Source organism: Oncorhynchus keta, chromosome 24 (genome assembly GCF_023373465.1).
Source record: "Oncorhynchus keta strain PuntledgeMale-10-30-2019 chromosome 24, Oket_V2, whole genome shotgun sequence".
In the NCBI taxonomy this organism is placed as follows: Eukaryota; Metazoa; Chordata; class Actinopteri; order Salmoniformes; family Salmonidae; genus Oncorhynchus; species Oncorhynchus keta.
In genome coordinates this window covers 42,865,931-42,889,955 of record NC_068444.1, presented here as the reverse complement: position 1 = coordinate 42,889,955, position 24,025 = coordinate 42,865,931, and the positions used below count along the sequence as shown (strand labels likewise).

Below are 24,025 nucleotides of genomic sequence, written 5' to 3'. Positions count from 1 at the left end.
CATTCATACCTTTTAAACTAAATGATCTATGGGAATGGAGGTTTGAAAGGTAAGAATGTTATAGCCTGCGCTATGCTATTGTTTTGTTAGAGTGGTAGGGGAAATGTAGCATTGTCCTACTAGGCTACATTCAATGTTTATTTTCTGTGCTGTAGCCTATCATGATGTAGGCTTATTCCAATATAAAATAAACCCTGTATCACCAAGTGTGTGTTTTTTAAATATCAACACAGTAGAGTAATACTGTGGGGATGGGGGAAGTTCTGTGCTGTAAAATATAACATACTAGGCTACATTGTTTATTTTCTGTGTTGTAGCCTATCGTGATGTAAGCCTATTTCAATATAGAATAAACTCTATCACCAAATGTGTATATTTTCATATACAATTGTATTTATCAATTAAAAACCTCTCAGATTTCCGCCTAAATAGACATACCCAAAAGTAACTGCTATTCATGTGTAATTACATGATTCTGACATGAATATAACTTGGTATATTTGGAAAGATTATGAGGAAATTATCAGAAGATCGGTAGGAGTTACATAGTTCAGAATACACAAGATTAAGCACACACAAAATATATCATTTTGTTTGCAAGCCATAAGTGAATTATTGATGTCCAGAGCTGGAAACACATCAGATGGCTTCCACAACATGTGAACAATATCAGAAAAAAATGGGATTGATAGACCTAACACATGGGCAGATGTTGTAGTAAGTGGTGTCAGGTGTGGTCACAGGACTTTTCCAAGTGTCCCCAAACCTCTCCAAAGTGGCTTATGTCTTATTAGATCATTCCAGTGCTATTACATATTTGCAATTCCTAAATGCTATTTGTTATAAAAACAAAATGTATACAACACCAACCTCTGTCAAACATTGTGGTGGTGTAGGGGGACATACAGGGGATATCCAAGTGTTTTCATCATATTTTTAATGCGCAAAGATATAGTCACTCGGTGGACATTCGATGTTGCCATTAACTCATATAACATTGGCAATAGCCTAAATTTGTTCCTACCAAACCTTTGGAATAATTTCATACCCCCATGTAGCTATAGCTCAAACACAGACCAAATCAAAACTTACCTTGTAAAATGTTTGCTGTTTATAATAATAATAATAATATATGCCATTTAGCAGACGCTTTTATCCAAAGCGACTTACAGTCATGTGTGCATACATTCTACGTATGGGTGGTCCCGGGGATCGAACCCACTACCCTGGCGTTACAAGCGCCATGCTCTACCAACTGAGCTACAGAAGGACGTTGTGTAAAAAAAACATTTAGACTCTCGGGGCTGGTGGTCAGTAACAGTAGGTCACAGGCAGACAAATAAGACATCCTCATGATCTGTGGAGACCCGTCTTTCAGTGTGAATCAACGTATTCGGTGTTTATTTAGTTTATGCTTCACTATGCTAACCGGAATGTAGGTAGCAGACATCCTGAAATTAGGTTCATCTGCTTCGCCTTCCCTTATACATTTGTATGCCCATATAGGGTAGTAAGTGTCTCAGGTCAATAGCCAAGATACTCAGCTTTCTGCAGACATCCTGCTTTTGCAGATAGGGGCTACCGTTCTCATACCAGACTGAATTGAATAAAATACATCTAATCGGGTCCCCAAATATGGGGACTTTACATTTAAGAGGTTTTAAGTAAATAATAACAGCACAATTACTTTACAATTACACAATTAAATACTGTCACAATTATGAGGTAGGCCTACTTACAATTCTGCCACAATGAATTTCATCCTGTTCATCATAACCAGGAAGCTGTCCTGACCAGATAATCTACGATTCTGCCACAATGAATGTCATCCTGTTCATCATAATCAGGAAGCTGTCCTGACCAGATAATCTACGATTCTGCCACAATGAATTTCACCCTGTTCATCATAATCAGGAAGCTGTCCTGACCAGATAATCTACGATTCTGCCACAATGAATTTCATCCTGTTCATCATAATCAGGAAGCTGTCTGGACCAGATAATCTACTTCATCCTCACTGTTCTTCAAAACGATTTACTTTCCATATTTCTTCATGCACAAAACAAACAAATTATGTTTCTGCCTCATGGACGTGTTGACTCACCCTGTTGGAGTCTCCGAGTTTCATCACTCCGTGACCCTAGCACGTACACTAGCGCGTGGTGCTGCGTGGGGAAACAGCACTTCCCATTTAATTTCAATGGAAGGAAAGCGGTAAGAAGCGGTGTGGGCATGGGACCGTTGGGCGGCACGAACGTGGTGTGGGAGGCGGTGGAAAAAGTACATTTTACAACTTTATGTCAATCACTAGCAGCGACCGCTGGGCCAGTCATATCGAGTGGTTTCCATGACGAATTTGAAGCCATGCGACCCAACACTGGAGACTTTCTTCAGCGAAGATGTCTGACAAAAATACTAGGATGGAAGCAAATGTAAGTAACTATAACGTCACAACAAATCATAAAAAAATGTACAGTTAGCTAGCTTTATGGGCGTTGTGACATGAGTATGCAATTGTAATTCGTGTTGTTTTCGTGACTACTGAGAATACTAACAGACAAGGCTGTTGTCTTGTGAAATAGTGGATGTAAAGAATTCTAGCTAGTTTAAAGCGGTTACTGCAAATTGAAGAAAAAATGCTTGCCTTGCTGATATGTTCATGCTATGCACCAGAAGTAAAGTAGCTAGCTAACTATGTTCTTGCTTATTATGTAGTGGAGGATAACAATTCCTGTATGCCTATGGATGTGTAGCTAGCTATGTAGCCGATCTGTGTATGGACCCTAAAACGTTTGGTATACATATTAGTATCAAACCTTGTTATGAACCTCAGCTATCATAGCCGGTTGTATCAACTTCAAAACAGTCTGAATGGTATTAATGAAGCCCATGGATTGAGTAGAATATACAGTGCCTTCGGAAAGTATTCAGACCCCTTCACCTTTACCACATTTTGCGACTTTACAGTCTCATTCTAAAATGGATTCAATTGTTTTTTCCCCCTCATCAATCTACACACTATAACATTTATAGAAGTATTTAGACCCTTTACTCTGTACTTTTTTGAAGCCCCTTTAGCAGCAATTACAGAAACAAGTCTTCTAGGGTATGACACTACAAGCTTGGCACACCTGTATTTGGAGAGTCTCCTGTTCCTCTCTGGAGATCCTCTCAAGCTCTGTCAAGTTGGATCGGGAGCGTTGCTGCACAGCTATTTTTTTAGGTCTCCAGAGATGTTCGATCAGGTTCAAGCTCTGGCTGGGCCACTCCAAGGACATTCAGAGACTTGTCCAGAAGCCACTCCTGCGTTGTCTTGGCTGTTGTTCTGTTGTCATTGTTCTGTTGGAAGGTGAACCTTCGCCCCCAGTCTGAGGTCCGGAGCGCTCTGGAGCAGGTTTTTATCAAGGATCTCTCTGTACGTTGCTCCGTTCATCTTTTCTTCGATCCCAACTAGTCTTCCAGTCCCTGCCGCAAAAAACATCCCTACAGCATGATGCTGCCACCACCATGCTTCACCGTAGGGATGGTGCCAGGTTTCCTCCAGATGTGACGCTTGGCATTCAGGCCAAAGAGTTCAATCATCGTTTCATCAGACCAGAGAATCTGGTTTTCATGGTCTGAGAGTCCTTTAAGTGCCCTTTGGCCCATCTCCACAGAGGAAATCTAGAGCTCTGTCAGAGTGACCATCCTGTTCTTGGTCACCTCCCTGACCAAGGCCCTTCTTCCCCGATTGCTCAGTTTGGCTGGGCGGCCAGCTCTAGGAAGAGTCTTGGTGGTTCTAAACTTCTTCCATTTAAGAATGATGGAGGCCACTGCGTTCTTGGGGACCTTCAGTGCTGCAGAAATGTTTTTTGTTCCCTTCCCCAGATCTGTGCCTCGACACAATCCTGTCTGGAAACTGGACAATTCCTTGGACCTCATAGCTTGGTTTTTACACTGACATGCACTGTCAACTGTGGGACCTTATATAGACAGGTGTGTGCCTTTCCAAATCATGTCCAATCAATTGAATTTACCACAGGTGGACTCCAAGTTGGACTAACATCTCAAGGGAACATCTCCATGGAAACAGGATGCACCGGAGTTCAATATTGAGTCTCATAGCAAAGTGTCTGAATACTTATGTAAATAAGGTATTTCAGTTTTAAAAAATTTATACTTTTTTGGTTTGTTATTGTGGGATATTGTGTGTAGATTGCCACGTTTTACATAAATAAATAAAAATCAATTTTAGAATAAGACTGTAACGTAACAAAATGTGGGAATAACCAAGGGGTCTGAGTACTTTCCGAAGGCACTGTAATTTAACTTTATTGTGCCATGGATGCAAGTCGTGTATATACATTTCGTTATTACCAAGCATTAGATCTCCACATTGGAGCCTGTACATTGAATATGCTCATTGACTCTACCTTGGCACACATTCATGGACTCTACCTTGGCAAATAAAGGTGCAGTTCAGGAATTAATGTATTTTTCAGTCATATCCAATACCAGGAGTATCTAACTCCAGTCTTTGAATGATGCTGTGTCTGCATTAATGTATTATAATTATACACTTCAACAGTGTTTACAAGTCCTGGTCCTGGGAGATCAATGGTTACATGTTGTAACTATGCAATTGACTAGAAACATTATTTAACTAGCTTAAGGCTGATTTGTAATTCATATATACAGAAATAGAATTTTAAAAACAGTACACTTCCTATGTGTCATGTAAATACTCTAAAACCGGATAATTTCCTTCATCTGCATTGATCTGATAAGCACAGGATAGGTGTAGTATTTCATAAAATGAGAGAATTTCAACCAGTAGGGAATGTGAAACGCTTTATTGAAATAAGTTAATTATCCAAGTGTTCTAAATACATACATGCATTATAAATATTAGAATTGTAATTTAATGAATACAAGTTAAATCTGTACTTCAATGCACATCTGGTGTGCATGATAAAAACAGAGGGAGAAGGTGGGGAGAGGGGTGTGAGAGACTGTAAAAGGAAAGAGGTAAGAACAGAGGAGCAGGGAAGACTGCAAATGCAGTCCACCCCCCCCCAACATTCCGCTGAAAAGGCAGCACGGGAAATTCAAAAATATTTCTTGAGAAATATTTAGCTTTCACACATTTTAAGAGCATGTTTTGGTTTTGTACAGACATCACCCTGCACCCTCACTTGAGAAGTGGAAATCAAAGGGAGAAAAACTGGGAATTTAATAACTCCAGTTGACATAGCTGAGTAAATGGAAGATTACTCTTATTGCTATGCGGAAGGCTCTTGAAAGAGCCTTTGGTTGTGCATAGTATAGTCTATGGGATTGCCAGGGAACAGCACCCTCTTCGAAGAAGTAGGAGATGAAGATCTCCTGCACAAGGATTGCCTCTCTTACTGCGTTGTTCCACCACATCCTTGAAACATCCTGCAGAGCAGCAGACCTTTCCTCTTGGCACACGGCAGCGAGGTGCAGATCCTCTCCTGGTCCTCGTGTCCATGAAGTTATGCAGGACACAGGTAGCCTTCACATGCTCAAATTCCCCCAGGAGGCAGTCTCAGATGGCCCTGGTCACCCAACCGTGCAGTGTCCTACAGTGGTTCCTCGTTTAAAAGTTGCGTCATACTGCAGCACACCTTGCATTCTGTGGCACGTCACTTAATTCTCAGCCATTTCTTCTGTTACTGCAAGTTATTGCTAGTTTAACCACCAGAGGGCATCTTTGAGAAGCATTTGATAGTATTCCATATCGGCATTACCAGAGAATTTTAAAACTTTTTTGTAGTAACATAGTATATGGAATTGATTTGAACAAATTTGGCTTAATTAATTAGATTAATATTATGGTGTTTCTGTTGGATGGAATGGAAAATATGGTGCTGTACGTGATTGTCGGGAGTAGGCTACAGGATTGGAGGATTCTAAATGGTTCGCCTTTATTAGACAACTTTGTTCCAATACATCTATAAATCAGTGATATTTATTCCCATAGTAATTTGTTATGGATCCATAACTAAATCATCTGTATTTTTTCATAATTTTTTAAAAACAAAATGTGGTTATTTGTTTATTAGGCTACTGTGCTCTGTTATTCTGCGCTCTGGTACACTCGACGAGAGTGCTATGAAATCCATGTAGATAGTAGGCTAGACACACATTTTTTAACAACGTTATTTTCTGATAAGAACAAGTTAATTGCATCTGCCGTGGAGCACAGTTTCATAATATGACCATATTTCCCAGCTGCTTGGTGTCGTTTTGAAGTAATCGTGAAAAAACATGCCTTATTTTAGTGCTGCCAGTTCCTATTGGTTAATTTGAGCACCGTGGCACCAACTCGCCTTCCGAAAGTTCTATTCCCAGCTTGTTGTTCAATGTCACAATGCCTGCTTCGCTATTGTTGGCAATGAGACCTGCTCACATTGTTTTATAGTTAAAATGTAAACAACAAAAATAATATTGGAACTCTGCGGTCTTCCCATTGTTTCCTATGGGGAGGAATTTTAGGCATGTCTGTTTATTTCGCAATGTGTATATTTAGATTTTTTTCCAAGTCGGACGCCATTTTTTTCATGAGAATCTCCTCTTTCTAATTATGTAAGCCTGGGCAGCTAGCTTGGTTGTCATCAAATGCTAGCCCCAAAATACTTTTTGCCCTTGGAACGCTGAGCTCCCCCCATTGTTTTCTTATGGAGAGGCATGTCTGTGTATTTCGTCAAATATCTCACTGTGTATATATTTATTTTTTCAAGTCTGGTGTAACCGGTGTGAAATGGCCAGCTAGTTAGCAGGGTGCATGCTAATAGCGTTTCAATCGGTGAAGTCACTCAGTCTGAGACCTTGAAGTAGTTGTTCCCCTTGCTCTTCAAAAGCCGCGGGTTTTGTGGATCGATGGATAACAATGTTTCGAGGGTGGCTGTTGTTGATGTGTGCATAGGGTCCCTGGTTCAAGCCCAGGTAGGGGTGAGGAGAGGGACGGAAGTTATACTGTTACATATGGATAGAGTAGAATATAATAATTTTATTGTGCCAAGGATGCAAGTCCTATATACACACGCACTGTAGTTATTACCACGCATGAGATTCCCACATTCTAGCCTGTACATTGAATATATTCACTGATCATGCACTTTTCCTTGGCAAATGAAGGTGTGGTTCAGGTATGAATCTCTGAGACATTATTTTTCAGTCATATCAAACTCCAGTCTTTGAATGATGCTGTGTCTGCATGTATGTATTACAATTATACACTTCAACAGTGTTTACCACTCCTGCTCCTGGGACATCAATGATTACACATTGTAACTATGCAAACGTGCTACTGTATGCAGAATTCTTGACACACAACCGAAGATGCTGCCATATCCTGCCAGCACGCCCACAAGCGAGCCACTCGGGAGAAGAATGATGACGCATGGAAGAGGGAAAGGAATGAGATGGGAATAAAAATGTGTTGCATAACTGGGGAGGGGGGCTAATAGCTGAACAATAGACTATTCAACCATTACTAAAGAATAGTCAAATAGCCAAGCTATGTACTTTTAAAGGAGGAACCACTGTAGGCAATGATTTTGAAGGAATCTCCAGTTGCAGGAATATGGAAGATAATTTCATTATTAGAATTGTACATTGCCAGGTCATTGTGGATTACTAAAGTATAATATCTATTATAACAAATCATGATAACGTTGAATGGATAGCTGCATGTGCGCACACGTGCATATGACATTAGCAGGATCATATCAAGGACAGCATCACAAATGAACACACAAATAACACTTGATGGATGCACATGCTGCGTTAGCACCGTTACAAGATCTACATGAAAATGACTCAGAAGGTGGGGAAGACATTAATATCTGTATCTATTATTCTGAGCCACAGCCTGAACCTACACCTCCGAGGCATAAGCACTAAAAAGCGTGAACGATGCGCACTGAGCAGGTGCCTGTGCCACCACCAAATTAAACGGTGAGAGGCAGGAGAGTGGAAGCGACGGCATCGTTGGGATAGAACAAGCCACAGTTTGATTATCAGAAAAAAATCTCATCACTGAGAGAGCAGGCCCGACATCTCAAGTAAAAAACATCAGCAACGCACTCACCAGCTTTTGTTGTTTTCTGACATGCTACGGCATATCAGGCACTGTACTGTGGCTGACGTGCACAGGGAGCAAGGAGACTGGTGTATATATGGAGAGCTTCTGGTCAGACATACAGTACCAGTCAAATGTTTGGATTTATTTAGATTTCAAGGCACGCTTAACCATCATGGCGACCACAGCATTCTGCAGCGATACTCCATTCCATCTGGTTTGCGCATAGTGGGACTATCATTTGTTTTTCAATAGGACAATGGCCCAACACATCCAGGCTGTGTAAAGGCTATTTGATCAAGAAGGAGAGTAGTGTGGTGCTCCATCAGATGACCTGGCCTAAACAATCACCGACCTAAACCCAATTTGAGATGGTTTGGGATGAGTTGGACCACAGAGTGAAGGAAAAGCAGCCAACAAGTGCTCAGCAGATGTGGGAACTCCTTCAAGACTGTTGGAAATGCATTCCAAGTGAAGCTGGTTGAGAGAATGCCAAGAATGTGCAAAGATATCATCAAGGCAAAGGGTGCCTACTCCAATATAAAATATATTTGGATTTGTTTAACAATTTTTTAGTTACTACATGATTCCATATGTGTTATTTCATCATTTTGATGTCTTCACTATTATTCTACAATGTTGAAAATAGTAAAAAATAAGGAGTAGGTGTGTCCAAACCTTTGACTGGTACTGTATATGGGATACCTTTTCTTTGGAGAAAACATTTCATGGGATCGCTTAAGAGATCATGCCTCACCTCTGTTTTGATGACAAAGCGAGAATGCGACTCCTGGAAGCACACATTTGCAATGGTATCGACATACAAAAATAATGGACTTTGACGCTTGATTTTGCAAATAAAAAAAATTTAAAGCTTTGTCCGGCTCCTTCCTTGACTTTCCTAAATGGTGGTATTTTACACTGCTCATTTGTCAGATTTTTAAAATCACAAATAGAAAAGTATTTAGAGCATTTTAACCTGTTTTTTTTTCACACCTATTCGTAACTTAACCCGCCAAGACAATGTGCTATAGGCGCAAATGCGTCTCTCTCCTTACTGAATGAATGACAAATAGGTGAATGGGCGATAATTGTGCACCTACTTCACAATTGAAATAAAATTACGCTTAACTGAATGATGAGGGTGAAGAGGTTGAATTAATTTAGAAAGAGAATTGTGTAATGATGAGTTTGTTATGCTTATATCAGCAGCAAATCATTTCATGTGTGCCTTGGGGGTTGATACTATTCTATTTTATGTTTTACTTTGTAAAAATAAGGTCTTATGGAACTGTTTTATTTACTATAACTCTATTACTAATCGAATGTCTTGTAAGGGAAACGATAACATTCATCATGTTGCAGTAGACCTCTGGAATAATGCGAAACATATCCTTGAGTCTGTCAAGCGACGCAAACTATGCCAATTACTGAATTAATGACAAATGGAATGGCCGATAATTGTGCAAATTACTTAACAATAAAATGTAAATTAGGCCTAACTGTAAGTTGAAGTTGTTTTAATTTAGAACAACAATAGTGTAATGAGTTTGTGTTATGCATATTTATCAGAATTGGCGCTCATGTTAGTAATTTGACTGCACACCTTGCGGGTTGATATCATTCTCTTTTATATTTTACATCGTAAAAAGAAGCTGTTACAGTGACCATATTACCGCCACACGGGCAGGCGGGCAGGCACACTACACCCGCAATAACATATGCTGAACATATATGCATGTGACCAATACAATTTGATTTGATTTGAAACATCTTGGAAACTGAAAGTGATAACACACCTAAAATGATAACACACAGCCTGACTTCACGTACCTCTGGAAAATACAGAAATAATGTCAGATAAATAAATGTAGTGCCAATCATGTTGGAGGTCAATTAAATAATCAAAACGTGTTGTTTATGCTTTACATACCAAGTGTAGTAATTTATTCCTTGTAGAGATGCCACACTGCTGCTTTTGTCACATGGGATGGCATCAGTTTTCCATCAAAGTGTTGTGTCCTGGGTGGTGTCTTGATAACACTATTGCATTATCCTCTGCGTAGTTGTTGAAGTTCACAATTCGCTGCAAGTCCTCATGCTTCAGGTGCAACCTGTGCTTGCTTGGGCCAGCTCTCTTTTGATGGGAGGCATTAGACCATTCTTCTTGTAAGACTGGTGGAGGAGAGTCAGGCATTTTACTGATGCTGAAAGACTAATTCCAGATCTAAATATTTTTGCGTTATTATACAATAAATAACCGTTATCACCGTCAGACACACCTGGCTATTTTGATGGGTCATGTAATTATCTGGCGAAGTGGAGTCTTTTGTTTAGACATGCTAGCTAAACAATGAACCATAATCCTAATCCATAGAGCACTAGCAATACAAACTGATAGTCATAGTTAGCTAGTTAGCTTGCTAACATTAGGCTATAACTAGCAATGCAAAATGGCATTCTGAAATAACATTACTACACACAGATCATAAACGTAACGTCAGCTAGCTAGCTAACAGTCAGCTTTAACTTGGGGTCTTTTGTTAAGCTAGCTAGCTCCCTGTTTAAACAATACAAACCGATTGTCATAGCTAGCTAAAGTTAACCAAATAGGTTCAATGTTAGCTAGTTAGCTAGCAAAAATTTGGCTATAACTAGCAATCCTGAATTGACATTCTGAGAGATCATTACTACACACAAATCATAAACGTAATGTTAGCTAGCTAACATCATGCTTTAACTTGCGACGAAAACAACTTTCTGTCAAAATTTGAAACGTATATCTGAAACTGTAGCTAAACTCTTACCCGTACACAGTTAAATGTGGAAGTTTACATAAACTTAGGTTGGAGTCATTAAAACACATTTTTCAACCACTCCACAAATGACTTGTAAACAAACTATAGTTTTGGCAAGTTGGTTAGGACATCTACTTTGTGCATGACACAAGTCATTTTTCCAACAATTGTTTACAGACAGATTATTTCACTTATAATTCACTGTATCACACTTCCAGTGGGTCAGAAGTTTACGTAGACTAAGTTGACTGTGCGTTGACTTCTTACGGCTGAGATCCCGCTAACGGGATCGATATGACAACAGCCAGTGAAAGTGCAGGGCGCCAAATTCAAACAGAAATTTCATAATTAAAATTCCTCAAACATACAAGTATTTTACACTATTTTAAAGAGAAACTTGTTGTTAATCCCACCACAATGTCCGATTTCAAAAAGGCTTTACGACGAAAGCACACCAAACGATGGTTAGGTCAGCACCTAGTCACAGAAAAAAGCAGCCATTTTTCCAGCCAGAGAGAGGAGTCACAAAAAGCAGAAATTTAGATAAAATGAATCACTAACCTTTGATGATCTTCATCAGATGACACTCATAGGACTTTACACATAGGATGTTACACAATACATGTATGTTTTGTTTCGATAAAGTTTATATTTACATCCAAAAATCTCAGTTTACATTGGTGTGTTATTTTTAGTAATGTTTTGCTTCCAAAACATCCAGTGATTTTGCAGAGAGCCACACTAATTTACAGAAATACTCATAATAGACATTGATAGAAGATACAAGTGTAATGCATGGAATTATAGATCCACTTCTCCTTAATGCAACCACTTCTGTCAGATTTTTAAAAAGCTTTACGGAAAAAGCAAACCATGCAATAATCTGAGTACAGCGCTCAGACACAAGCAAGCCATACAGATACCCCCATGTTGTAACGTCAACAGAAGTCAGAAATAGCATTATAAATATTCACTTACCGTTGATGATCTTCATCAGAATGCACTCCCAGGAATCCCATTTCCACAAATGTTTGTGTTGTTTGATAAAGTCCATAATTTATGTCCAAATACCTCCTTTTTGTTCGCGCGTTTAGTTCACAAATTTAAATTAATGAGGCGTGAGCACTAGATCCAGTCAAAAGGTTCCGTTACAGTTCGTAGAAACATGTAAAACGAAGTATAGAATCAATCTTTAGGATATTTTTAACATAAATGTTCAATAATGTTTCAACCGGAGAATTCCTTTGTCTTTAGACATGCAATGGAACGCAGCTAAATCTCACGGGCACGCGAGACTGAGCTCAGGGCACTCTGCCAGACCTCTGGTTGAAACAGCTCTCATTCTCTCCCCCTTCACAGTAGGAGCCTCAAACAAGGTTCTAAAGACTGTTGATATCTAGTGGAAGTGCAATCGGACCAAATTTACACTATCTTGGATAGGCAGAGTTGAAAAGCTACAAACCTCAGATTTCCCACTTCCTGGTTGGATTTTTCTCTCAGGTTTTTGTCTGCCATATGAGTTCTGTTATACTCACAGACATCATTCAAACAGTTTAAGAAACTACATAGTTTTTTTTATCCAATACTACTACTAATATGCATATATTATCATCTGTGACAGAGTAGCAGGCAGTTTACTCCGGGCACCTTATTAATCCAAGCTACTCAATACTGCCCCCCTGTCACCAAGAACTTAACCTCTTGCTCCTACCTGACACGCAGGCGTCCTATCTAGACATCTGGAAATGCAAATGCGCTACGCTAAATGCTAATAGTACTAGTTAAAACTCAAACGTTCATTAAAATACACATGCAGGGTATTGAATTAAAGCTACACTCGTTGTGAATCCAGGCAACAAGTCAGATTTTTAAAATGCTTTTCGGCGAAAGCATGAGAAGCTATTATCTGATAGCATGTAACACCCCAAAAGACCCGCAGGGGACGTAAACAAAATAATTAGCATAGTCGTCGCTACACAAACCGCACAAATAAAATGTAAAACATTCATTACCTTTCACCATCTTCTTTGTTGGCACTCCTAGATGTCCCATAATCACTATTGGGTCTTTTTTTCGATTAAATCGGTCCATATATAGCCCAGATATCGATCTATGAAGACTGTGTGATAAACGGAAAAAAAATAGCGTCTTATAACGTAACGTCATTTTTTAAAATTAAAAAAGTCGATGATAAACTTTCACAAAACACTTCAAAATACTTTTGTAATGCAACTTTAGGTATTAGTACACGTTAATAGGCAATCAAATTGATCACGAGGTGATGTATATTCTTTAGCTGTCCGTCTGGAAATAATGTCCGGGTAAATCTCAACTAAAATATCCGGTCGGAGACCTGAAGAAATGGCTCGTCTCTTCTTCGTTTGACCAAGAAACAAAGCCTAGGCAAATGACAAGACTGTTGACATCGTGTGGAAGCTGTAGGTAATTGCAACCTCAGCCCCATTTATTGTGGTTCGCCTTTATCAATGGGTTGAAGTGGCGGATGGATATATATTTCCATTTTCAGTGATCAGATTTTCCTGCGCTTTTCGATGAAACGCAGGCTTTTGTTAAAAATGAAAGGAAGTAAATTATTCTGATGAAAATAATCTCTTTTCTTTCATGAACACAATGTAGGGAGAAGAATTGTTATATATTGCCTTGTTTCTTTGGTGTTGTGTGATGCACATGAACAAATGGAACACTATAGTCAATGCAAAGTAACGGTTGTCTTCCGGACCAAATTCCACCTGCCTGACTGTTCAGGTCGCCTTATCCCCGGGCCATCAGTTAACCGTTAATGACAACCTCTGCAATGTAATTGTAATTGGTTTGTGATTATACAGATGGAACAATCTTTGATTTGATGCGTATGTATAATTGTTTGGTGAAATAATGATAAAATGAGAGTAGCCAAATGACCCATAATTCTGCACATTTTGATGGTTGTATTTGTGTGACTGCATTTTTGATTGACTGTAATGAAATATTGATTTAAATGTTTATTTATTTAGACAAGCTAACTTTGTTTTGTCAACTTGACTCAAGTGGTATGTAAGTTTGATCATCTTTTTGTCGGCAGTCGTGTTCTTTTGTGTAATGTATTTGCAATTTTTATGGTACCATTTATTTTTGATGGCAACTACATTTTGAAAATACATTTACTGTTTTGCAAAAGGCCACAGTTTTGTGTCGTGTGTACAGGGTTTTGAAAATTGATGACATTGTTCACAAAATGCTTGTCTGTGATTGCGAAAAACTGTAACATTCACTGGCTTCTTCTCGTCACAGGAGACTAAAGTTAAACTACGAGAGACCATGGCCAAACTCACCCAGGCCAAGGAGGAGACGGAGCAGATCCGCAAGAACTGCCAGGACATGATCCGCACATATCAGGTGTGTGTCTGTGTGTTTTCAAGATCCTAGATCAGCAAATCCTACTCTGAGACACTTAATACATATGGCCTCAGATCTTTGCTTTGGAATTGATTATGTTTATTCAATGTTTTTTACATTAGTGCCGGCTGTGGGCAAATCGGCCAGTTACAGACGGCTACATTTTCCACCTCATATTAACTAGGCTACTTTAAATTAAAAGTTTCAATTTGCCAGTCCGTTTTGTTCTGAACGGAATGATACTTTTTTTTGTTCTATTCCACTGCTCCGACCAGCAAAGTTCTGAACTGGTTCGAACCCCCAAAAAGTACCGGTTTACATCATTCCTTTCTGTTCCTTTTTAAACCTCTGAAATATACTTTTTGTATTATTATGATTTAAGCAAACATTAAATTAAGTGCAGATAAAGTAGCTTGCTGTGGAGCGGGTAAGCAATTTAATCTGTATAGGAAATTCATTAAGAGCTCATTTTATTTTGCCCTAACAGCATGATTTAAGCATAATGAAAGACAAACACACTGCTGCCTGTCAGTGTAGGGTGCGAGATGCAACTGAAATTTTGAGGGTGAGGAGACAGCGAGAGAGGATGGAGGAAGCTTGCTTTGAAGCTGAATTAGGCCCACAGAATTATACCTACAGATGAACGGCTTCTATGGAGGAAAGTTTAATGTCTTTGAACTTCAGAGGTGGTTTAACGTTGGACCAGAGCAAACATTTAGCTAGATTGCTAACAAGCTTGTATGTGCAGAACGCCACTGCAGTCTTACCTTTTTGTTAAGAAATCCAATGTGAAATGTGATGACCTTTAATGCAACCGCTGTCAGATTTAAAAAAAACTTTACGGAAAAAGCAAACCAGGCAATAATCTGAGTACGGCGCTCAGACAAACACAACCCAAAAAGATATCCGCCATGTTGTGGAGTCAACAGAAGCCAGAAATAGCATCATAAATATTAACTTACATTTGATCTTCTTCAGAATGCACTCCCAGGAATCCTAGTTCCACAATTTATGTTTGATTTGTTCCATCATTTATGTCCAAATAACTCCTTTTGGTTTGCGCGTTCAGTACACAATCTAAACTCACGACACGCGGGCAGATCCAGGCAAAAGTTCAGACGAAAAGTCATATTACAGTTCATAGAAACATGTCAAACGATGTATAGAATCAATCTTTAGGATGTTTTTATCATAAATCTTCAATAATGTTCCAACCGGAGAATTCCTTTGTCTGAAGAAAAGCAATGGAACGCGCGTCACGAGCTCGTGGCTCTCTGCCAGACTCATTCCCCTCTCATTCTGCCCCACTTCACAGTAGAAGTATCAAACAAGGTTCTAAATACTGTTGACATCTAGTGGAAGCCTTAGGAAGTGCAAAATGACCCCACAGACACTGTGTATTCCATTGTCCAAGAGTTGAAAAACTACAAATCTCAGATTTCCCACTTCCTGGTTGGATTTTTCTCAGGTTTTCGCCTGCCATATGAGTTTTGTTATACTCACCGACATCATTCAAACAGAAATGGAAACTTCAGTGTGTTTTCTATCTACTAATACTATGCATATATTAGCAACTGGGACTGAGTAGCAGGCAGTTTTTACTCTGGGCACGCTTTTCATCCAAACATGAAAATGCTGCACCCTAGCCCAAACAGGTTAACTAGCATTTGAAAAAAGTAAATCCTTTCTTCTTTAATTAAACCTCTCCCTAATTTCTCAATTACGCTTGTAACGTCATCAGTAGGGTACAATAACTTATGCAATTATTTCCAGTTGGCATGCGTACGTTGGAATTATGCCGCGTTCATGTGCTAGTCGGAAATCTAAAATCTTCGACATGCTAACTGGTTGTAGTTACAGTGCCTTGCAAAAGTATTTTTGTTGCGTTCCAACCTGTATTTGGAATTGATTTTTATTTGGATTTCATCTAATGGACATTCATAAAATAGTCGAAATTGGTGAAGTGAAATATTTAAAAAAAAAACTGAAAAGTGGTGCGTGCGTATGTATTCACCCCCTTTGCTATGAAGCCCCTAAATAAGATCTGGTGCAACCAATTACCTTCAGAAGTTACATAATTAGATTGCACACAGGTGGACTTTATTTAACTAAGTGTCACATGATCTGTCACATGATCTCAGTATATATATACACCTGTTCTGAAAGGCCCCAGAGTCTGCAACACCACCAAGCAAGCGGCACCATGAAGACCAAGGAGCTATTCAAACAGGTCAGGGACAAAGTTGTGGAGAAGTACAGATCAGGGTTGGGTTATAAATAAAATCTGCAACTTTGAACATCCCACGGAGCACCATTTTAAATCCATTAAGAATATGGCACCACAACAAACCTGCCAAGAGAAGGCCGCTCACAAAAACACATTAGTCAGAGAGTTAACAAAGAGACCAAAGATAACCCTGAAGGAGCTGCAAAGCTCCACAGCGGAGTTTGAAGTATCTGTCCATAGGACCACTTTAAGCCGTACACTCCACAGAGCTGGGCATTTATTGAATAGTGGCCAGAAAAAGCCATTGCTAAAAGAAAAAATAAGTGAACACATTTGGGGTTCGCCAGAAGGCATGTGGGAGACTCCCCAAACATATGGAAGAAGGTACTCTGGTCAGATGAGACTAAAATTGAGCTTTTTGGACATCAAGGAAAACACGATGTCTGGTGCAAACCCAACACCTCTTATCACCCCGAGAACACCATCCTGCTGTGGGGATGTTTTTCATCGGCAGGGACTGGGAAACTGGTCATAATTGAAGGAATGATGGATGGCGCTAAATACAGGGAAATCCTTGAGGGAAACCTGTTTCAGTCGTCCAAAGATTTGAGACTGGTACAGAGGTTCCCCTTCCTGCAGGACAATGACCCATACTGCTAAAGCAACGCTCGAGGGGTTTAAGGGGAAATATTTAAATGTCTTGGAATGGCCTAGTCAAAGCTTAGACCTCAATCCAATTGAGAATCTGTGGTATGACTTAAAGATTGCTGTACACCAGCGGAACCCATCCAACTTGAAGGCCCTGGGGCGGTTTTGCCTTGACGAATGGGCAAAATTCCCAGTGGTCGATGAGCCAAGCTTTTAGAGACATACCCCAAGAGACTTGTAGATGTAATTGCTATAAAAGGTGGCTCTACAAAGTATTGACTTTGGGGGGTGAATAGTTACGCACGCTCACGTTTTCTGTTTTTTTTGTCTTATTTCTTGTTTATTTCACACCCAAAAATATTTTTCATCTTCAAAGTGGTAGGCATGTTGTGTAAATCAAATGATACAAACCCTTAAATTTATGAATTCTTTGAATTCTTCCGCAAGCCTGTGTGTGTGTGTGTGTGTGTGTGCGTGTGTGTGTGCGTGCGTGTGTGTGTGTGTGCGTGCGTGTGTGTGTGTGTGTGTGTGTGTGTGTGTGCGTGCGTGCGTGCGTGCGTATACCACTGTGTAGCCGTTAGCGATGATGCTAATGAAAACAGTCTACTGGTAGATGGAAAAGCTTTCCCAAAAACCTTTTCAATTAAATGTTAACTACGAAGTAGCCTATGATTAACTGGCAGAATGACATCATGATTATTTTCATGAATCCAGTGGAAATTTGTTTTGCATACTCTACCTGGAAAAACAAAACCTTTTATTTTTAAAGATAATGTATTTACTTCATTTTTTTTGTTTTAAGAAAATATATTATTTGAAGAACTAACCTCATTGTTGCAATGAATATTTGGCAGTGAAACTGTAAATAGACTTTAATCTCAAGAGAAGACAGGTTAAATGTTTAAAAAGGTTTCATGTTCTACTTGTAAACTATTCCTGATCATGTAGGCCTAGACCAAGATAATATCCAAAACAACTAACAATTCACTGAATTCATACATTTTTCATTTCAATTGTAGTCATTTCTTCCTACACAATACCACAACACATTCTTCCAATCTGGGAGATGAACTATAAAGTATTAAATTATTTTGCTGTGTATTTCAGATGTAACCAAGGCATTAGAGTGTAACAGAAGCCACCAAAATAGAGCTTATTGGGCCAGACCCCCCCTGGCCTGGCATTGTTAGGCTGGCTATTTTTTCTATTTGGCTGGCTAATCTATGTTCTTGTGGAAATCACTGGTTATTCTGACACGATCTTACCCTTAAATCGATCTCTTTTCTCTTTACTTCTTGTTTCTTTCCTTCCTCTCTTATGATTTCTCTCCATCTGTCTTTACTCCTCTTTCTCTTACCACATCCTTGTTTATATTACAATTCTCTATCCCTATCCTCTCTCACTCCATCTGTTGCTCCTTCCCCCCTGTTCCTCTCTGTGCTTTCTCTAACCCCCCCCCGGCTTTCTCAGGAGTCAGAGGAGATCAAGTCGAACGAATTGGACGCCAAGCTGCGCGAGACCAAAGGCGAACTGGAGAAACACAAACAGGAACAGACAGACCAGCTAGAGGTCCAACACAACACAGACACACACACACACCGACATACACTTACACACTGCCCCATATCCACTGCTCTCTTTTAAGATTAACACTTCAGAGAAATTATCAATATTTAAGCAATCGGTCACAACTCAAAACACTTCAGAACTGCTGTTTCTCATTTAGGCAATGCCCCGTTGCCATGGATATCAACTTAATTCAAGGGCACATTTTGTAGTATTTTGGGAAGTTTGTTTTTATGAGGATGTTTTAGCTTCGATTTGATTAATGTTGCTTTACTGGAAGTGATATTTCTGGTTTGCATTCACCTCACCTATGCTCTCCAGATTCAAACCTTTCACGTATTGCTTAAGTAATATCCCAAAGTCACTTCATGCTACTGAGAAATAGGAAAGCTTTAACATGAACAAACTTTAACGGTGTCCAAAACAAAAGCAGATATTCTGAAATGGAAGCAGAACCATATCTCATTGGCTAAATCATTTAGAACAGTTAAAGATGGACGATCTGAATGAACATTCCAAAATGTTGTAGGAAAGCATCAGTAGTTTCATTAGTCACATGGTATACACCGTCAAATTAAATGCTTACTTGCAGGTTCCTTCTCGACAATGCAATAACAATAAGTAATAATACAATATAAAAAAATATTCTTAAAATTATGCTAATTGAGCTATTCTTCTTACTACTGTACATATTCTAGAAAGCATTTTGTAACGTCATCGCGAATAGGTGGCAATTGGATCTGAAACACTAGCTATTCAGACTGTTAGCTAACCGAGCGAATCCTCTGCTTTAATTGACAGATGCACCGTTCCAAGGCCAAGGAGCTAGAAGACCTAAAGAGGACATTCAATGAGGGAATGGATGAACTGACCACTCTGCGGGCAAAGGTGTGTGTATGTGTCTTGGCCTCTGCGTGTGTGTGTCTGTCTCTCTAGCCTCATTTACACCTTGCGCTAACGTGGCTTTCATTATCCAATCAAGATAATCCATTCACTATCTAATTAAGTTCTGTCACGTTTACACATGGTATTGAAATGTGTCTGCCTTACTACGTCCGGAGACAAAACATTTTGCTGATAAAATGTTGCTGTTTTAAATATAATTTACTACAATTCCACACATTTTGCCATTGGGCAGAGAGAACATTTGACAGTTTTAAAGCTATTTTCCTGTAATTCTACACATTTAGTCAGGGTTATGAGAGGAAATTGTAGTTTCAAAGCAAATTTCCTGCAATTATACACATTTTGCCATGGCTTATGCCTTGTTCTTATGCTATCTGAGTGACTCAAACATTATCACAAAATCAATGGGGGGGCCCCATGCCATGACATGTCTGGAATTTTTTAATCTCCCTGACTGTATTTTTTGGGGGGGATGATTTGTTAGTTCTCAAAGATGATGTCATTACAAAATATATAGCTCCATTATCTATTCTACATGCTTTATATCTGGTTTTACTCATTTAAGTTTACACTGAAAATGTTTTACCCCCCAAAAATGATTGAAATTAAATCATTTGTATTATTATATTTTAAAAATTGCAGTGGCGGCTGCGATTTAGCAGTGGAGGTGCGCCGCTGCTAAATGCATATATGGAAAACACTGACACCTGTTAAAAAATGTGGGCACAAACAGAATGTGGACAAGATCAGGACAAAGAAGACATGTTAGCACCAGGTATAAATTGGGATTCGTGTGTGTGTGTGTGTGTGTGTGTGTGTGTGTGTGTGTGTGTGTGTGTGTGTGTGTGTGTGTGTGTGTGTGTGTGTGTGTGTGTGTGTGTGTGTGTGTGTGTGTGTGTGTGTGTGTGTGTGCGCGCGCTCGCTTGTGCATGCGCGGTGCTGGGTCCTAGGTGAAGTGTCTGGAGGATGAGAGGCCTCGCTGGGAGGATGAGCTCTCCAAGTACAGAGAGATCATCAACAGGCAGAAGGCTGAGATCGCGAGGCAGAGAGACAAGCTGGGAGAGATACACGCACTGGAGGAACAGCACCAACGGTGAGCCAACACTTGTGCACACACACAGACAAACAAAGACAGTCACACTCGTTTTCCACACACACACACACACACACACACACACACACACACACACACACACACACACACACACACACACACACACACAGACTAGTCGGTTGATCTTGTATTGCTTGCCTCTGCAACATTTGGCTGATTCTAGTGTGTGACCTTCGGACAGGATGCCACTTCAGAGAATTGGCATTCATTCACATCTCTCCCAATCCTCATTGATTCGACAGCACTGTAAAGGGAAACGCAACACAGTAGAGGTTGACTTTCCATCCCATTTGGGCCATAGGAAAGGGAGCAACTTAAGAGAGATGGCTTTCACTGTCCGTATTGACATCCCTGTGCACTAATCCACACGTACACTTCTAAGGGCACACTGACTTATGGTGTGTGTGTGTCTCACTGACTGTGATTTTGTATGAAATGTGGTTTTCTCACCTACCTTAGTTGAATGCACTGTGACTGTAAATCGCTACAAATAATTGTATGCTAGATAATTAGAAAACAAAATGTGATGTGCAATGTGTCTTCCTCAGGGATGAGCATGAGATGGTCAGTCTACGCGAGGAGGTGGAGAGCGTGAACGTCCAGATCTGCGACCTCCAGCTGGATGTGCAAGGCAGCCGGGAGCGGGAGGCTGAGCTCCTGGGCTTCACGGAGAAGCTAAGCAGCAAGAACGCCCTGCTGCAGTCGGAGAGCAATGGCCTACAGGCTCAGTTGGACCGACTGGGCACCAACTCCATGGAGTTGCAGGTCCGCCTGGACGAGACGCAGACAGCACTGGCCGACCAGGTGAGTTGACACAACAGACTGTTGTTTTCAATGTTTTTGTAATTTTTGATTGAGGTTTTCAAGGTCAATTTCAGGTTGTACATTTTTTCCCAGAGGAAAGGAAAAAATGATCAAACTGACTATAATAGAACAGAAGAAAACAGAATAGAAAGAGAAAAACATAGTACAACACACATGCACATTACAAAAAGGGCAGCAATATTTAATTACCTACAGAGAAAGAGCCCAAAAAGTACTGGCTCCCATTCTTTCCTTTTTGTTTAAGGCCCAGTGCATTCGAAAACGTAATTTGCCTGTGTTTTATATACAGTACCAGTCAAAAGTTTGGACACACCTAGTCATTCAAGGCTTTTTATTTGTTTACTGTTTTATACATTGTATAATAATAGTGAAGACAGCAAAACTATGAAATAACACATATGGAATCATGTAGTAAACAAAAAACCAGCATGGCTACCACAGCATTCTGCAGCGATACGTCATCCCATCTGGTTTGCGCTTAGTGGGAGTATAATTTATTTTTCAACAGGACAATTACTCCCCACATCTCCAGGCTGTGTAAAGGCTATTTGACCAAGAGGGAGAGTGATGGACTGCTGCATCAAATGACCTGGCCTCCACAATCATCGGACCTAAATTGAGATTGTTTTCGACGAGTTGGACCGTAGAGTGAAGGGAAAGCAGCCAACAAGTGCTCAGCATATGTGTGAACTCCTTCAAGACTGTTGGAAAAGCATTCCAGGTGAAGCTGGTTGAAGGAAGCATTAAGAAGGAAAGAAATTCCACAAATGAACTTTTAACAAGACACACCTGTTAATTGAAATGCGTTCATGGTGACTGCCGCATGATGCTGGTTGAGAGAATGCCAAAAGTGTGCAAAGCTGTCAAGGCAAAGGGTGGCTACTTTGAAGAATCTCAAATATAAAATATATTTAGATTTGTTTAACACTTTTTTGCACACTACATGATTCCATGTGTTATTTCATAGTTTTGATGTCTATTACCCTTGAATGAGTAGGTGCATCCAAACTCTTTTTTATTTATTTCACCTTTATTTTGACCACGTTGGCCAGTTGAGAACAAGTTCTCATTTACAATTGCGACCTGGCCAAGATAAAGCAAAGCAGTTCGACACATACAACGACACAGAGTTACACATGGAGTAAAACAAACATACAGTCAATAATACAGTAGAAATAGCGAATGGAGGCCACACGGTTACCTACTGGTCCATTTTTCAATGATTCCCAGTTCGCTGTTAGAGCGGAGCTGTACATAAAATGAGCAGCTGAGAAATAAATATAAGAACACTTATTTCTCTCCATGCATCAACCACTGTTTGAGGAGCATGCTCACACTGCGCAACAGGTGATCTTTATTAATATGCCATGTGCTCTCCAAACCCTGTTCCTACAGGGTCCAGTACTTAATTTGGGAAACCAAGTGAAACATCGATAGTAACATGTTTGGGAACAAAACCTATTTCACTAAACGGTTGACAGCCCCTCTGCACGCTCGAGAAAGGAAATGGAAACGTGGTGGTGATAGTTTTGGCCACGACAATTTTTTTAAGTAACTCACAATTTCCCCTAAAAATAAGTTGAAATTGAGTAAAGTATTTGGTCTTGACAGATCTTTATTTTACTGTTAATATTACAGGACCTATGTTTTTGATTTATTCAGAACTTAATATATCAATTTAAATCAGAAAATAAGTATTAACACCCTAGACTAAATACAGTGGTTTGTCTATTAAAAGTTGCAATGTACTGTGGCGCAGCTTGCATGGTGCCACAGAATTATATGGCACATGAATTAAGTGTGGACCACTGGTACTATTAATGCTAGTTAATGCTTGTTTGACCACCAGAGAGCATTTTTGAGAAGCATTTGATAGTCTTCAATAGTGGCTGTACTAGGATGTCCTTGTAAATTAGAATTTGTTCTTAACTGATTCCATGTTTGTTATTTCATAGTTGTGATGTCCTCACCATTATTCTACAATGTAGAACATAGTAAAAAATAAATAAAAATCCTGGAATGAGTAGGTATGTGCAAACCTTTGACTGGTCATTGCTTAATTAATTTGATTAATATTATGGTGTTTCTATTCTAAGAAAAACTAAAAACCCTCTGGATTTCCGTTAGGATGGAACGGAAAATATGGCACTGTATAATGTGACGGTCGGGAGCGCACTACTGGGCTATTTAGCTAAAGAAGCTCCGTGTCGTGCGGGCATGCGGGAGACTGGGGTTCAATTCCCCGATGGGGAGGAAGGAGTAGGCTGTCCTTGTAAATAAGAATTTGTTCTTAACTGACTTGCCTAGTTAAATAAAGGTTACACTAAGAGTATAACATGTCTACAGACTAATTTTCTAATTCTAGTCTAAACCAAGACTCAAACGGAGATTAAGTGAAAATAAAAATCTCATCTCAAGACCAGTCCCCATGCTTGTCTAAGAGCAGCGCGAAATGGTGC

General features: G+C 39.7%; 1 protein-coding gene across 4 annotated transcripts in view; it reads left to right on the top strand.

Annotated features, from left to right (window-relative positions):
* Nucleotides 1-24,025, top strand: part of ccdc186 (coiled-coil domain-containing protein 186) — a 113,614-nt gene that overhangs the window by 37,429 nt on the left and 52,160 nt on the right. For all 4 annotated transcript variants that reach the window (XM_052478356.1, XM_035734828.2, XM_035734829.2 and 1 more), the window contains exons 7-11: nucleotides 14,176-14,280; nucleotides 18,626-18,724; nucleotides 19,523-19,609; nucleotides 20,578-20,720; nucleotides 21,290-21,545. In XM_052478356.1, the coding sequence (XP_052334316.1) occupies nucleotides 14,176-14,280; nucleotides 18,626-18,724; nucleotides 19,523-19,609; nucleotides 20,578-20,720; nucleotides 21,290-21,545 (690 nt within the window). The remainder of the gene's footprint in view (nucleotides 1-14,175; nucleotides 14,281-18,625; nucleotides 18,725-19,522; nucleotides 19,610-20,577; nucleotides 20,721-21,289; nucleotides 21,546-24,025) is intronic.